This window comes from Cheilinus undulatus, linkage group 7, assembly GCF_018320785.1.
Source record: "Cheilinus undulatus linkage group 7, ASM1832078v1, whole genome shotgun sequence".
NCBI lineage: Eukaryota > Metazoa > Chordata > Actinopteri > Labriformes > Labridae > Cheilinus > Cheilinus undulatus.
The window spans coordinates 25,192,136-25,208,570 of NC_054871.1; the positions used below are offsets into that span (position 1 = coordinate 25,192,136).

Consider the following 16,435-nt stretch of genomic DNA (forward strand, 5'->3'; position numbering starts at 1 on the left):
AACCCAAATGATATTTTTAATGCTAAAATATAATTATTATTTTTATCCATGAATTTTTAAAATTTACTGATTTACAAAAAAACTGAAAAAATAGTAAAGCACATTATTATTTCTTGATTCATATGTCAAATTATAGTTATTTACTTGCATTCCTGAACAGAAAAATGAGTTTTAGTGGTTGGATGTTATGCTTGATTCATTTCGGACTTTTCAGAGAAGCCCAGTGAACCAGCTCAAATTTGGGTATAAAAAGGTGAACTCAGTTTGAAATCCCTCATTCCTGTTCAAAATGGTAAAACACTGAGAGCTCACTGAAAATGAAAGAGTCCACATTAAAGCACTTCATGATGCTGGATGGTCTTTGAGACAAATGTGACAGGTGGTCTAATAAATTTGTTAAGCACTGTATAGAGCAATATTTTTGATCCTATAACTGCAGAACTACATATAAACTTAATGTATAGCTCACTAGACACCTTCACTTAAACAAAACAGAGCAGGACTAGATGCCATACAATTATTTTCACGCCCTAATCACTGACTGGCACAGGGACTTCTCTGGATTCTGATGTTCTGAGCAGTGGGTCAGTGTCATTGTCTCTTTTTGCTTCTAGCCACCATGTTGTCATCTCGCCTTTTCCCTGTTAGGCCAAAAGAAAGAGTAGAGTCAGGGTGATAAAGATAGAGGAGAGTCATATTGCAAAGCATGTCTCCCTTTGAATTTTAAATAAAGCCATTAGGGTTTGATGGGGGGGGGCAGAGGAGCAGCAGCTGCGGCCACCTCTTAAGACATCACAAGTGTCAGTAATGATGCCTCTCTCCCTTGGGAATGAAGACTTCACCCCTCCCCCATGTCACACTGCCAACACCCAAAAAGAGGTCTAAGGTTGCGACATGAAAAGAAACCATGAAGAGGATAATACAAGACTTCCCTGAGTAAAAAGGAACAAATACCATGCAGACCCACCTTTTTTTTCTCTTTTGGAGGGAAGTGTTGAATTTCCTGTGATCTTTTCAAATCTCATGAAACAAAATAACTTGTTTTTCTTCACAGGCTAGCTTATACACTGATTTATATATACATATGATGTCACCTTCACATTAAGAGTTCCTCTGCATGTCAGAACGTAACCTCTGAGCGTGTGAAGGAGGTCTGCTGTGGCACCACTCACTTGGATCTTCAGGGCTGTGGACGATAGTTATTAATATATCTGATACAGCATGTTTTTTTTATCCTGACATTTATGGATAAATATTTTTGTATTAACATGGTGCTTCAAAATACAGCAGTTTTCATCAGTTATAAAACAGCCTAATAAAATGTTAAATGTAAAATACAATAAGCCATTTGTATTTTTATAGATTAAATGAGTCAGAATATAGCAGATTAAGAGTTACTTTTGTCAATTCTGAGTAGCTTTCAACATACATATTGAATTTTGTGTTAAAAGGTTGCTTGCAAAACGTGCAAGTACTGCACAGTGTGCAGCAAGGAACTATAAAATTGTGATTATTTAGATTTCCCCTAATATATTTGTCAGATCAAGTCTAATGTTATGTTTGCTCAACATTATATTTAGCTTTAAAGCAACCCTCTCTGAGCACAGCCTCTCAGCACTTTCCATGATCCCACAGGCTTAATGCAGATGATTAGGTGAGCACATTGTCCCTCCTCTAACTCTCCTTAGTTGTGACATTGCTGTAACCCAGAGACAATTCTGTTTGACACAACAGAAGCAGAGATACAACGGGCCTATGCATCAGTCCTGGACTATCTTAGACGACTCATGTACACAGTTCAGCATAATGGAAACCTCATCTAACCTGAAATCTTCTGACACCACTCATTCCCTTTAGGGACATTAATTGGATCAGAGGTTGTGTGCCTAATCCTCGATTACCTTCACTGGTTGACTCCATCCGTGACGCTGTGTTAACAGTGTCCCCAAATAGACAGTAGCGAGGCATTTTGGTACCAACCACGCCTGCCACCACAGGTCCTGGCAAAAGAAACAGCATGACTGCATCATCGTGACTGGGACATTGTGACGTTTTTTTATCTGCAGATATGTAGTTACAAAGATCAATGATAATGAACCATGGCAAAGATTAATGTTATGATCCAAACAAAATCCATCAGCAAAATGATGAAATATAGAGTATACAGGATGCTCTTAAAGACATCTATTATCTTGATTTTTTTTCCAACCAAAAAAGCAAATCATGAACTCCACCTATCATTCCCCGCTCTCTCCTCCCAATTTCCAACTTTATCCACAGTTCTATGTTAGTTTATGGGACTACCCTCATCCTTCAGATTAAAAGCGGGCCCAGTTTGATTGGTAAATGATATGGAAGCTGATCATTCGTGGTTGAATAAACTGATGTTGGACATGGGTGAGATTGCTGGAGTACCTGAGTGGATACCGGCTCTTATCTTCAGCTGCGTGTTTGGTTTGTGAGGGATCTTGAAACTGTGGCAGACACTGACCAGATCCAGAGCCATGCTGGCTATCTCTCCAGCATGATTGATGCCATTTTCTCGAGGGACTCCTGAGACCACCATATCTGCAAAGTTAGACATTTTTCCAGGAAAAAAGAGGTAATACAGAATGGAAAGATGGAGTGATATCAAAATGTTGCAGAAATAACTTCCTGTTACAAAATAACTGTTGCCCATTTGACCATCTTAATCATACCTCTTTCTACCATCCAGTTTGAACTAAATTCCCAGCAAAGACAGTGGTTGAATTAAGAAGTCTAGTTTATGATCCTCACTTACAGGCATCACCTATGGTTTCCACTTTGTAGACATCATAATTGTCAATAATGTCATCAAAGGTTGTGTAGAGCTGGTTGAGGAAGTTCACCACCTGGTAAGGAGTGCTGGCTCCAGACAGCTGAGTAAAGCCAACAATATCACTGTCAAAGAGGAATAATCAAGTATTTAATTTGATATTATTAAAGTTTATCTTTGTCATAAAAGTTTCAGAAACATTTTTGTGACACAGTATGATAGACCGTTTTGATACTATAAATCAAACAGAAATACAAGCATTAAAGTTGTATATAGCCTCATAATATTGTGAACAAACTATTTCATTAGTCTTGAACAGGGGCGAATTGTGAAGACATAATGATCTATAGAAGTGGGAAACATCATCAAATGGATCACAGTTTTCACATTTTCTGAAATGCCCCCGCTTTTTAGACAGGGCAAATGGCATTTAAAAAATAAAAATGTGTTTTTAAACTGGTCTAGCCTCAGGACCCACAAACACCTCCTTAACCTTTCTAGGGCATTCACTGACTTGGAAATACTAGGAAATTCACGTTTTAAGCCCTAGAATATTATTGGTCTACATCCCAATACTTTTTTCACCTTTTCACCTAATTTCTAAATCATTTTTCATTATTAATCAATGTCAACAAAGTGACCATATGTGGTTCCTTGCCTGTTTATGGTTAGAAATAAATACATAAATCACATAAAGTGTATGCATGTAAAAAATATTGAAAATAAACATATTGAGAGACCAGTGATTATTTACTTGCACATTAAAAAGTTATTTGAAAGCAAAACATTAATTTTACAAGACAAGGTGAGGTTGCCTTTGGATTCTGACCTCTTTTAGAGGAAAGACATGACCAGCTTCAGTTTAATGTAGAAGTCATGGTGGTACCACAAGTTTTATCTTAGAATTACAACAGGATAATCACAAATATTGAATAACTAAGTGAATTCTTGCAGTGATAAGGCTCACAAAAAAAATATACACTGATTTATGCAATTTAAGTTTAATAAAACTGTTATACTATTGTAAAACTCACTGAAATCACATATATTTCACAATTTATTCTACTTATTTCCTGCTAATTATATCAGAAAACATAAGACACATTACAAATATTAAATGTTTGAATTAATTTAAGCAGAAATAAGGCTTAGAGTATAAAATAAAAATGGACATAAACCACATAAGTATAATAAGACTGTTGTAATACCATAAAACCAACCAAAAATCACATCTTTTTAATTTTTATACCTTGAATTTTACACTCCTAAACAGGTGTATGTCAAACTATTGTCCCTCATGTGTCACACTAAAGTTTCAGTAATCTCACACCATTAAAACCTATCTTGCCCTTTAGCACCACTATTCACCTGTAAAATGTCTATGTTTCATCAACTTATTAGTGATATTAAGTTGTGTGATAAGACAGATGGTGGTTTTCAGGCACTTGGGACATCCACAGTACAACCAAGGGCTCGTGGCAACCCTACTACCTACCCTAGGCTGTGCTTACTTGCCACATCCACCCCTGACTATGGAAGCCCATTTTTTACCAAATAAAGAAGAAAAAATGTGAAAGTAAGGCAATTATAAAACAAACAAAAAAATCCTAAGTCACAGTCATGAGGTAAAAAGTCATGATTTTGACTTTGTATCACATAATTTTGAATTTTTATCTCATAATTATGACTTTTTATCACATAATTTTGACTTTGTATCTCATGATTACAACATTTTATTTCATAATTATGACCTAGGATTCTTTTTTGTTTTTACATTGCCTAACTTCCCCATTTTTCTCTTTAATTGTCGGAAATGGGCTCTGACTCTGCTCTAAAGGTGTTAACTTTGCTATTTTTTTTAACAGATTATTTTCACATGCCCCAGGGTTGTGTCAATCCTCCTTTCGACTGATGCTGCCCTCAGGTGGACTTACTCGCCACTACACGCCTTAAATTTGGCCAAAACATGCCTAAAAGTTCCACACAGCACTGCATTTAACCCTAATAATGGCCACTCAAATGCTTTTAATGAAAAATGTTGTTTTTTGGACATTAAATGAAATATATAGCTGAAAAAAGACAAAGATCATATCAAAGATGTTTAAAAAACATACCATCATGCCACATCCATAATATTTAACACTGTTTCCTATAATCACGTGAGCATTTTGGTTGTTTTCTAAAGAATTTAAGAAAATTAACAAACTATCATGGGAAACTCACTTTTTTATGCCAAGATAATAAGATAAATGGCTGAAAATCTTGAAAAATCAACCAAAATGTACATTATTACAGCAAAACAGAGTACAATGAATCAATGTATGTTCACTTATGGGCTTTGGTACTTGCAGACTTTTGGCCACAATTTTTTCCAGGTACACATACACACACCCTTGCTTTAGAGAACACACACCTGAAGTAGATGGTGGCGTTGGAGAAGCTCTGAGCCTCCGCTGTTCGACCTTGTCTGAGATCATCAGCCACTGGTTTTGGTAACATACCTGAAAAGGAAGTTTTATGTTCAAAGTAGGTCTGATGAAAAACTTTCAGCCTGTGTGGCAGAGAGATGAAGAAATGAAGCACCACTAGATGGCAGCAAGAACATCTGATCTGTCCCTCAACACCTTTTAGATTTTGTGTGCAAGTGGCTTATTGAATGACTAAATACAAGACTGACTGAACAGTTATAATTCTTTCAACACAAATTCCCTGAAACTGTATTAGGTATTAACATATTTGGAATCAATCATCCAAGCTGAAAAAATCTTTCACAGATCACTCCTCATAGTTCTCCTGACTCACTGTATAAAAGTCGATCTGTCTTCTGCTTCTCTTGAAGAAGGTCCTGTGTCCTTTCAGCAACTATGGCCTCCAGATGTTTGCTGTACTTCTCCATCTACAAATAATTTTTTGAGGCAAAAATATTCAAATGGAGCAGACAGCTTTATGAATTATTTTCTTAGCTTCTGTCTTTGTTGATTAGGTATTGTAATTTCAATACATATTTTGTGTCATGTGGCGTTTCTGTACAGTTTCAGGCAAATGTAACATGTTTATGACTGTATTTCATACTGAATGTTATTAATTTGATTGTATTTCAGTGAGTTATTACCAGGTTCATCATCATGTCCACAGGGCTGACTTTGTGCGGGTTCATTTTGTCAAGCATCTTCTTCACCTGCTCAAACGTGGGCCTCATGGTGACATTATGACACCAGCACTTCTTGATAAGCTGAGAAAAAAACAATCATACAGAATCAAAGCTGTGATACTTATCAAGCATTTACAAGACTAAATATTCAGTTCAGTTTGAATTTCCAACAGTTTTTCACGGCACAGACCTCACAGTACTCTCCCTGACTGGGGCAGTCTGTATCTGTCTTCCCTGCTCTGAGTTCAGGCAGGGGAGGGCGCCACATCACGTCCATCCTCACTCCTTCGGCCTGGTCCTGTCAGAGAGAAGCGCTGCTTACAAAGCAGAGATCAAAAAGAGGCTGAAGGCTGTAATCTGCAGAGTGGGCTGTCATACTCACTGAAATGAGGTCAGAGCGAGTTGCAATCTCAACCAGAATCATGGAGTAGCTGAGGAGAGGATGAAGAAACTGATTATTTTTCCTGTACTTTTCACTGCAGAAGACTGGACAGAGACACTTCTGTGAAGCTGTATGAATCTCACATGTCTAACCAACCACATTTTTTAAAATTTCTCAATATTCACCTGTAGATATCTGCTGCTGGTGTCATATTAGAGCAGCTTCCCAGTAAGACCTCTGGGGCGCAGTAAATACGATTTACAGCCCCACAATTAAAGCCATTACTGACAACATCAGAGTCCTCTCTTCTGTAAGCTGTGAGCCCATAATCTAGATACAAGCAAAGAAAAATATATGATGTTTACAATAGAAGGATGTAGCTGTGGAGTACAATGATTTCTAGACAAATGTCCTCTCTTCTCTCTTTGTTCAGTGCACACCCAATAACTGTAGCACAAAGCAATAAGAAAAAGCCTTTGACTTTACTTTACAGGCTGCACCACAGCTCATGTGTACAGATGATTATTCTTTTGTTTACCTGAGATTTTGCACACCCAGCGGTCATCAACTACACAGTTTCTGGAGTGGAGTCTCCCATGAAACACCTTGTGCTGATGGAGGTAGGACATCCCACGAGCAATGTCAGTGGCAAAGGACAGCCTGCAGAAGAAGAAATGAAGTTACTATTTGTGTTTTTGACACACTTGTATTTAACACTCCTGCTTGTGATTAGCAATAGTCAGTAGAAGTTACTGCACGGTCTTCTCAGATAAAAAATTTTAGTATTCCATTGATTTTTGTTCCAGTGAACTGTGCAGACTGAAAATGAAGTCTACTTACTGGCAAAAATTATTTCATCTAACAGTGTTCCAATCTAAAGGTTACAAATCTTGATTGTTTGTTTGTTTGAGTGCTATGATTCTTTTGTAGGAAATGTGTTTGTGAAATCGTTTCTCACCTGAAGCCCCAGTTGATGGGGATGTCATCATTGAGCAGGACATCAGACAGGCTGCCTTTGGGGCAGTGCTCTGTGATAATGCTGACGTACGGGACCTCCACTGAACCACCAATAAACTTGCACAGATTTGGGTGGTCCAGTTGCCTAATCAATATGAAAACATGACAGAAAATGCAATGTTTTTTTGTCTTCAATCAGAGCGACAAGACTTTATATGATCAGAAAATTAATATTTCTCCTCTGTATCGTCAAACAAGTTTCCACACCTTACTTCTTTCACCTCTTTCCTAATGGTTTTAGAGAGGGTGAAATGCTTATTCTGGATATGCTTTACTGCCACTGTTCTCCCATCACTGAAAGACAGATAGAGCCATTAAGTTTTATGTAGAATAGACTTTTAAAAATCTACTATCTTGGAATAAGTACATTCAAATTTCCTTTATATAAACTCATGAAGTATCTCTCACTAGATGCCTGGCTGAATGAAGCCTGGTTTGAAGGGGGCATTGACTCCAGTACACACAGTCACATCTGTAGTTCGACTGACACTGGAGTCACTCTTGAAGTGCTGCAGGCTGGCAATGCTGCCAAGGCCCAGGTAACACTCTCTGCCTGCAGACAACATACAGATAAAGTTAATGATAAAAAAAAAAGTTAATATTCATTCAAAAGAGTTTGTAGAAATCCTGAATTCCTGAATTGTAAGAGAAAGAAAATCCTGGCTATGCTTGGATGAGTTTTATAATAAATACAAAGAGCTTTCATGGGACATTTTCATTACTGATGAATTGCAAAAATGTGCATTTTTTTTCAAAAATCATTGTGCAACATTTTACCAAATATTATGCTCTTGTAATTGATGACCCAGCTTTCATCCCAAAGCATCTTCTGTTTCTGGTACTGGAGCCACTGCAGGGAGGAAATTCAAATATCTTAGAGAGAAACAGAGATCCTAATCAGGTTTATAAGTAGATTTACACATACAAGGGGGAGATCTGGAAACAGAAACAGAATAGAAATAGAATACGAAATACAAAGCATTTAACAGTAATCATCCAACTTTTGGGAAAAATCAATCAAATAAGATAAAGAATAGCGAGATCAAAAACTATTTTATAAATAGCTTGAAGTGATTTTAAAAGTAGAGGCTACTCTGAGCACCTGATCATTTTGTTTAACCCAGAAAAATTTTGTGTGTAGCACAAACTGACCACCATGGTTAGGATGAAGCCGCTGCTAAAGAGAGCTACAGGGAGCACAATGGCCACCTTGATAGCGATGGACATGGGACAGATGCCACAGTCTGCAGGGCAGGTGAGACAGGTCTCCTCCAGCTCACAGACATCATCTCCACAAACTGAAATATTGTGAAAACATTTTAGCTTTTATAATAATTACTTTGAACATGGAAGTGACTTCATTCATCAAATATCTGTCCTTGATATAAAACCAGAATAAAAGCATTGTGTGAAAATGTGGCTAGTCTCATAGCAGATAAACAGATAAACACTTATTTTGAAAAGCACATTGGAAGTGATATAAAATCTATATTTTAGGCCTGGGACTTCTTGACAGACTGATAGGATGTTTACAGTGCCGTCAGTCCAACTTAGGCACTTGTTGCTCGGGACTCTCGGTGACAACAATTGTGATCAGTTGTTCACTATTTCCAGAGGAAGCTACACTCACGTTTTATTTAGGAAACTGAAAAGTTCCATTAAATATTCATCTGAAATATGAGCATGTTTTCAAGACCTCTTTACCTGCTACTAGATGACCTTAAGTTAGGTTGAGTTAGCCTTTTCAATTTGGTGACCAACCTCAACAAACCTTCAAATGAACCCCATTGTGGAATGTTGTTATGTAACCAAGACCATACCATTCTGACTACGTGGGGGTGCCCACGGCTGCTAAGCCTGACCTTTTGTTAGCCGGCATTCGCCGGTCATTGGCCGGTAGAAAGGGCGGAAGTCCGGCAGATAAAAATATAACTGGTAAAAATGTCCGGCAGAAAACATGCAAATAACCAAATAAGTAAATACTGAATACTTGATATTATATTTGTGTAACATATAAGATATGTTGCGAGAATGTGTTAATATAAACTAAAAGTTGCCTAATTTACTACATCTACTGTCCTGCTGCTGGGGTTGTTTATCTCCTCAGGCGGCAAGCACATGGCTAATTACAGGTACATCTCAATAAAGTAGAATATCATGAAAAAGTTCAATATTTTTGTCACTCATTTCAGAAAATGAAATCCATATATTATATAGACTCATTACACATAGAGTGAAATATTTCAAGCCTTTAATTCTTGAAATGTTGATGATTATGGCTTACAGACAAGAAAACACAAAATTCAGTGTCTCAAAAAATTAGAATATTACATAAGATCAATTAAGAAAAGGATATTTTAAACAGAGATGTCAGGCTTCTGAAAAGTATGTTGATTTCTATGCGTTCAGTACTCAGTTTGGCCTCCTTTTGCATGAATTACTTCATCAGTGCGGCGTGGCATGGAGGCGATCAGCCTGTGGCACTGCTCAGGTGTAATGGAAGCCCAGGTGGCTTTGATAGCGGCCTTCAGGTCATCTGTGTTGTTGGGTCTGGTGTCTCTCATCTGCCTCTTGACAATACCTCATAGATTCTCTATGGGGTTCAGGTCAGGCCAGTTTGATGGCCAATCAAGCACAGTAACACCATGGTCATTGAACCAGCTTTTGGTACCTTTGGCAGTGTGGGCGGGTGCCAAGTCCTGCTGGAAAATGAAATCAGCATCTCCATAAAGCTTGTCAGCAGAAGGAATCATGGAGTGCTCTAAAATGTCCTGGTAGATGGCTACGTTGACTGTGGACTTCAGAAAACACAGTGAACCAACACCAGCAGATGCCATGGCAGCCCAAATCATCACTGACTGTAGAAACTTCACACTGGACTTCACGCAACGTGGATTCTGTGCCTCTCCACTCTTCCTCCAGACTTTGGGACCTTGAAGAGTGGAGAGGCACAGAATCCACGTTGCTTGGCAAAGTTTGACCAGAGCTTTCTCATAAAGCAGAATTTTAATCTAAGTGAGGTTTTCCTGGTTAACCAAAGGTTTAATATCATCAGCGGTATGAAGGGATTTTGAGTTAGTCATCACTGCGAGTAATGAAGAGGCTGAAACAAAGGGATTTGTGTAGCTCGTAAACACCGATGCAGCAGCAGAGAGAGAGAGGCCTACTCCGGGCAGAGTTGTAGTGGACTTCGATAAACTACCTATGACCAATCCTCAGATAAAGTTAGATTGTAGTCAACACAGAATCATATCGTGCAGAATGGCATGGACCGCTTGGAGCTTGTAACTCTGTCTCTCTTCAACGTAGCTGGTTGTTAATGCTCGGGATGTCCTGGCTAATTAGCAGAAGTAATCTTGGATAAGCCGTTAATGAGAGGAGGACTGGACCGACTATCTGCTGTGGAGCTTTTGTCTTTTCAGGACTAGTCCAAATAAACCAGGATGGTTGGATTTCCAGCTTTAGCAGAGGTTACAGTTATATCATCATGAGGACTGATATTAGCAACTGACGGTAAGACTCATTTTTCATTTGAAATGTAGAGTTCTAACGCAGTGTCCAGTAAACAGAGCACTGGGGAGTTACGTTTGGATGCTTCTTTGTTGTCGGTGGAGGATGGTATTTGGCTGTTGTGAGCTGCAAAGTTACGATAGCGGGCAATGTGCTAACAGGCTAACGGTGCTAATGTGAAGCTAACTGTTGTTTATGAGTTTAACGTGGGCGTATATTGTGTAACTGACTGCATGTGTAAGGAAACGCGTGCAGCTTTCATTTTGATACTTTAAACCACTTACACAAATAAAAATAAGAGAGAGAGTTATGCGTTTTGCTGCTGTAAATGCAGCAAAATAATGTTAAAACAAAAATCTGGTAGTTGTTCTAAATGGCCGAAATTCTTGAGGACTGACGGTCATTTTGACTGGGATAAAAAAAAAGTCTAGCAGAAACGCTGTTCGACTTTTAGTCGACTAAAGGCAAAATCTGACAAATCAGATTCGACTATGAAAATCCTCAGTCGGAAACACCTCTAGTAGACATATCAGCGCACGACTTTTGTCGTTTTTTTAAAAGAAAATAACTCACTGCTGTTCTTTGTTCTTCTTTTAACAAAGAAATGTCCAATTCTGAAAAAACTGGCGCTTAAGCAGCATCCACGCTAATGTCTTCCACCATAACGGCGCAGGCCTCTTGTTGCTGCTTGCTTACGTCATGACTCCTCCGTGCCTGAAAATACTGCCCCTCCTCACTGATTGGTTCTGTCACTTTCTACCTGGCCCAAACAGTTCAGACGGAAACTTTGCATGATGGATTTGCCAGTGAGAAACAAGGAAATGGGCGTATCCATCTGCTTTGCAAGGTTAGCCATTACTACTTACACTTTCACTCATCCATTGACATTCGCATCAATGTAGAGTACTATGTATTGTCTTTTGAAAACCATGAACTTATTTATTATATTATTGTCCTAATATTTGCCACCAAAATGTACCTTTACTTGCTAGTGACCAATGTCACTGTCTGGGTAATGTTGAGCTGGAGTTCCCAGAGCGATGTGTGTGGTATGTGCCTTTTCCATGGACCTCTACTCAGGACTGCCTGTGCAGGGCGGGTCATTGAAACCCTTACCCCTAACCCTGAACTTAACCCTGAAAATTACACACAAAAAAAAAAGATTCAAGAGATTCAAGAAGGAATCACTTTAATTCAGTGGGCCAAAAAAAAGAAATTCACAGGGAATTATTAAATCATTGAAATCTTATTTCTAAGATTTTTTTGTAAATTCTCAGAGAATTGCCTCTGTTTAACAAGGGTTGGGTTAGGGGTACTGGGCTAGGGTTAGGGTAAAATATCATCTAATTACCATGGAATTACCACAATATTACAAGGAATTACTTGATGATCACTACATTACAGTTGGTAAATACTGAGTTATATACTTATTACTCCAACTTATTAACAGCTAATTACTACCTTATTTCTGATAAAGTACTAGATAATTGCCACCAATTACTAAAAGATTACTAGATGATTTGAGCCCATTTAATAAAGTTCTACCAAGTTCCCCTTGAGTAAACAGTGAAGATCTGTCATGATTTACAAAGTCAATGGTTTTGATGTAACCACAATAGAAAATGGCCATACTTCTTGGTTTGTATATGAACTTTGTAAACATTCTTCCAATGGGTTTATGGATTCAAACATTATTGTATAAATAACACCTACATTTGATCAATAATGCTACCATTATGGTAAACTTGACAATAAAGCAGAGCATGATTGTCAAGTTACTTCCACAATAACTGATGTTGAATCAGTCAAGATATTTAGAGCCTAAAATCATTAAATCATTAACTTAATTTAATTAGGCAATCCAGTTGATAATGTTGCAGATTTTTTTAAATGATCTGTATTGCACTTCAAGGTCCCATACAAGTTGACTTTTGCCTCAGTGCCTCTGTATGCTTTCAGGGTGTAAATAAACATGCTCCGGCTCTCTTCAGCTCAAACTGAATTACTAAATAGATAAACTTTAAAACTTCACAAGTGTGCTATAACAGACAGACCTTGAGCACTGACAACAAGCACTTTGGCCTCCAGCGCTGCATGCATCTGTCCTATTTTAATATGTGCAATGACTGAAGTGACTCCTACATGGATCAGCACCACCTCGATGAGAAAACACAGAGAAAAATCAAATTGAACATCTGCTGTGTGGGAGCTTGTTACAGTATTACAATGTCATTATAAATCCTATCACAGATTTCAAAATCATTCAGACCACAGATTGATTTCAATTTTTAACTTGTTACTTCGTTTAAAATGTCACATAGGCAATCATGTATGAAATATGCTGCAATATACAAGACTAATATCCCCTGATATGTCTGTTATGCAATCATCCTTTTTATAAAACATCTTTTTTATTCAATTCTCCTTCAGACAAAAAATAAATTAAATAAACGGAGCTCATTCATATGCCATTGGAAAGCATGTCTTGAGAGAAACTACAGTTGTTTAATTGCTCTAGCTTGCGATGAGACAACTAGTAATAGTCTATGAATGTTAACCACACCTCATCACATGTTTAAATGAACTCTTTTTAACCCTTCTTTTTTACTAAGTTTTCTCACCTTTGAAGTCCAGTATTTTTGGGTCATCTTGCCAGCTTGAGACACAGTGTGAGTCACTATTTTACCATCGTCAGGGATCCACGGGCCACAGATTCCCCCTTCTTTCTGTTAAGAGACAACCAATGATTCAGAGAGGTCTTGATCAAAAGTACTGTTAAAGTACGTAATAAAGTTATGCAAGTTCAACAAGCTGTTTGTTCTCTGAAAGACTTGTCTCTAATTTTCTCTTCCTTTAGTGACTGTACTCTTAGCAGTGTTATGATTCACTAAACTGATATCTTTCTTGGTTGTTAAGGTCTTCACATTGGTATCGTTTTACAAAACAAATTCAGGTTTTTAAATCACAGACATATCAAAACCTCCCAAGCTATGATGTGTGGGCTGTGGATCAGTAAGTGAGTTGGTTGTCTCACCTGGAAGGTCAGGGGTTGATCCCCTGCTTCCATGATCACATTTTGATGTGTCCTTGGGAAAAGCACTTATTCCAAATCGCTCCTACTGCTGCATCAGTGGTGTACGGATGTGTATTAATGGTATTAATGAATACTGATGGACACTACGTAACAGCTTTTGCCATCAGAGTGTAAGCAATCTGCATTGTGAAAAGTATTTTGAGAAGTCAGACAATGAAAAAGATGCTAAATAAGCTTAAGTCCATTCACCATTAGGTATTAGCAAAATGATAAGAGTGAGAGTCAAAAATGTTTTCATAAGAGTGAGAAAATAAAACCATGTTTAAAGACATTAAAGGGCAACAGTAGTTAAAAAGAGTGTAATGTTTAATAGAAATGCATAGAGAACTCTAACTGTCCTTAAAGTTTCATGTTTGCTGTTTTTCAGTAATGAGAAGTAGAAAATAAAGATGGCTAGACTGTCTTTAATGAGATGAAGCCAGTGCTAAATAACTCACCATGAGACCAAGAGGACAAGAATGGATGTTAGCATGATACACGCAGCAGTTTGTTTCATCTGCATTATTCCAGTTTGACGGACACTCGTGTTCATGGCAGAACCTCTTTGCATCTGATGCATTACTAGAAAGAAAAGATAGGTGGATTGAAAAACAACAACCATCACCACAACAGGCTGGGATGCTGTTTTTAAAACAAAATCATGAGAGCCAGTTTTGATTCGTCAGAGCTAAAACCTAAAAATGAAAACATGTTTAAACACTGATTAAAGCTCCTGTGAAAAATGTTGGCTTGTGTTGATTTTGCCACCCCCTGTGGTCAAAGCAGTTCCTCTCATATCTTCAATGGTTTTGTAGGAAGTGTTTTTAAGTAATTTGGCCTTCTTTTAAGGGTCAAACTTCATCAATCAGAAATCTCTGTAGGTGCTTTGCTGATATTTTTGATTCAAATTAACATTTACCACTCTTTACCGACAGAACTTCATTGGCAGATACTGCACAAGCAGCTATTTTAAACTAAAAAAGAAAGATGAAACTATTTGGACAGAAGGTGCAGTAAGGGTCGGTCCCAATACACCTCTTGCCTCTACCTTCTTGCTTTATCCCCAGGGTTTGAGTGTTCACAGTTTGGGGTAGGGTTTCCTGATTCTCATTGGAAGGTATTGGTAGGGTGCTAAGGGTGCCTCTTCTAAGGCTCAGTGTTATTTTTAACTTTTACCCCAGTGTCTCATTTTTAGTACTTGCTTACCCCTTAACACAAAATTAAAAAGGGATAGAGAGGAAATGATGCCGTAGGAAATAGGGCAACCCTTCAAGTTCCATACACTACAGTAGTAATGGGACCGAGCCCACATGTAGAAGAGAAATCTGCCATAAATGTCCCACGAATTATTGATTAAGATGACTGTTCAACCTTCAAAATAAGTGCAAAAATATGAAAACTGTCTGATGTATTAATTGAATGTTGTCTCAAAGCATTATGGTCCTTTTGAGTTCAAAATTGAGCACAATTCATCCAAGACAGGTCACACCGTGAAACTGGTGTAGAGAATGTGGCTAACAGTGCTAGCTCCGCCATTCTTTAATTCTCTTTGCAAGTCAACATTCACAGTCCACATACTTCTCATCACTACATAGCTGCTAGACTTTGTTTATGAATAAAATTGAAGGGGGAAGGACGGGAACTGTACCTAAGAGTCAGCAACAAAGCCACTAGAGCTTCTTGCAACTTCTGCAAAATTAATCTAGTTTTACAAATACCAGAAGTCCATGTTAGGGTCTACCTTGTTGCTGATCAAGATCTCCCATTAATGCAGACAGCCTTTCAAACAAACACTGGCGCCATATCCTATCTCTGTAGCAGTCAATTTCCAAAACCCACTAATGATATCTAGGTTGATGAGGCCTCTTCATCACATCACTGGTTACACACATACAGTGCATTTTAGTTGTATAGTCATCATAAAGTGTCTTCTCTTAAGCTGTCATCTATGTCTTTCACATCAGCAATATTACTCAATGAAATGAACTGACTGTATGAGTGTGAGTTTTATGTGTGTATCATGGGCACGGCAGACGTTTAGGATTCCAGGTGTTTATGTAACACACTCACCTGAACTGGAAAATCTTGTTCTTAACTGTGTACTCGTAGAAGGAATCTGAGGCTGTCACCGTGTATGAAACATTAAACTCTTCCCCGTTTGTCACCTTTTCTGGAGGCCGCTGAACCCAGGCCATTTCCAGACCTGTGACAATGCAAGATCCACACCACCTGAACACACACTCACATAGTATTCACATACAGTCATGCTCTGTTATTTTACAAATTTCTCTTTGGCAACTCCTGCTATGATAACACTATGACACTAGGATAGATGCTGGCTTCTTTCTCTGCAGCTGCAGGAAGAAAACTGTCTGATTTTACCGTAAACTCTCACACATGAATTACTCCAAGTGACTCAAGATCAGCCGGTTCTACTGCAGTTAAACACTCAAAAGAAGAAGAACCTGGAAACACACACAAATTTAAGAAAAAAAAAAACATGCC

General features: G+C 38.0%; 1 protein-coding gene across 1 annotated transcript; it reads right to left on the reverse strand.

The window, feature by feature from the left end:
* Nucleotides 1-530: 530 nt before the first annotated feature.
* LOC121512238 (atrial natriuretic peptide receptor 2-like) lies at nt 531-16,125 on the reverse strand. The gene is made up of 21 exons (XM_041791408.1): nt 16,001-16,125; nt 14,385-14,512; nt 13,479-13,579; nt 12,912-13,014; nt 8,500-8,645; nt 8,125-8,197; nt 7,756-7,900; nt 7,555-7,641; nt 7,289-7,432; nt 6,869-6,990; nt 6,516-6,660; nt 6,331-6,379; nt 6,139-6,240; nt 5,910-6,029; nt 5,600-5,693; nt 5,211-5,298; nt 2,783-2,922; nt 2,416-2,568; nt 1,902-2,000; nt 1,095-1,186; nt 531-641 (listed from the first exon to the last, which is right to left on the reverse strand). Exons 1-21 carry the CDS (start codon nt 16,123-16,125, stop codon nt 531-533), a joined length of 2,367 nt encoding a protein of 788 aa, XP_041647342.1.
* Between the last annotated feature and the right edge of the window lie 310 nt (nt 16,126-16,435).

Coding starts and splice junctions, on each gene's coding strand:
- LOC121512238 (XM_041791408.1), bottom strand. CDS start 16,125: ATGGCCTGGGTTCAGCGGCCTCCAGAAAAGGTGACAAACGGGGAAGAG. Junction 6,991..7,288: donor CCCATCAACTGGGGCTTCAG/GTGAGAAACGAT, acceptor CTTCTTCTGCAG/GCTGTCCTTTGCCACTGACA. Junction 1,187..1,901: donor GATGGAGTCAACCAGTGAAG/GTAATCGAGGAT, acceptor TATCGTCCACAG/CCCTGAAGATCCAAGTGAGT.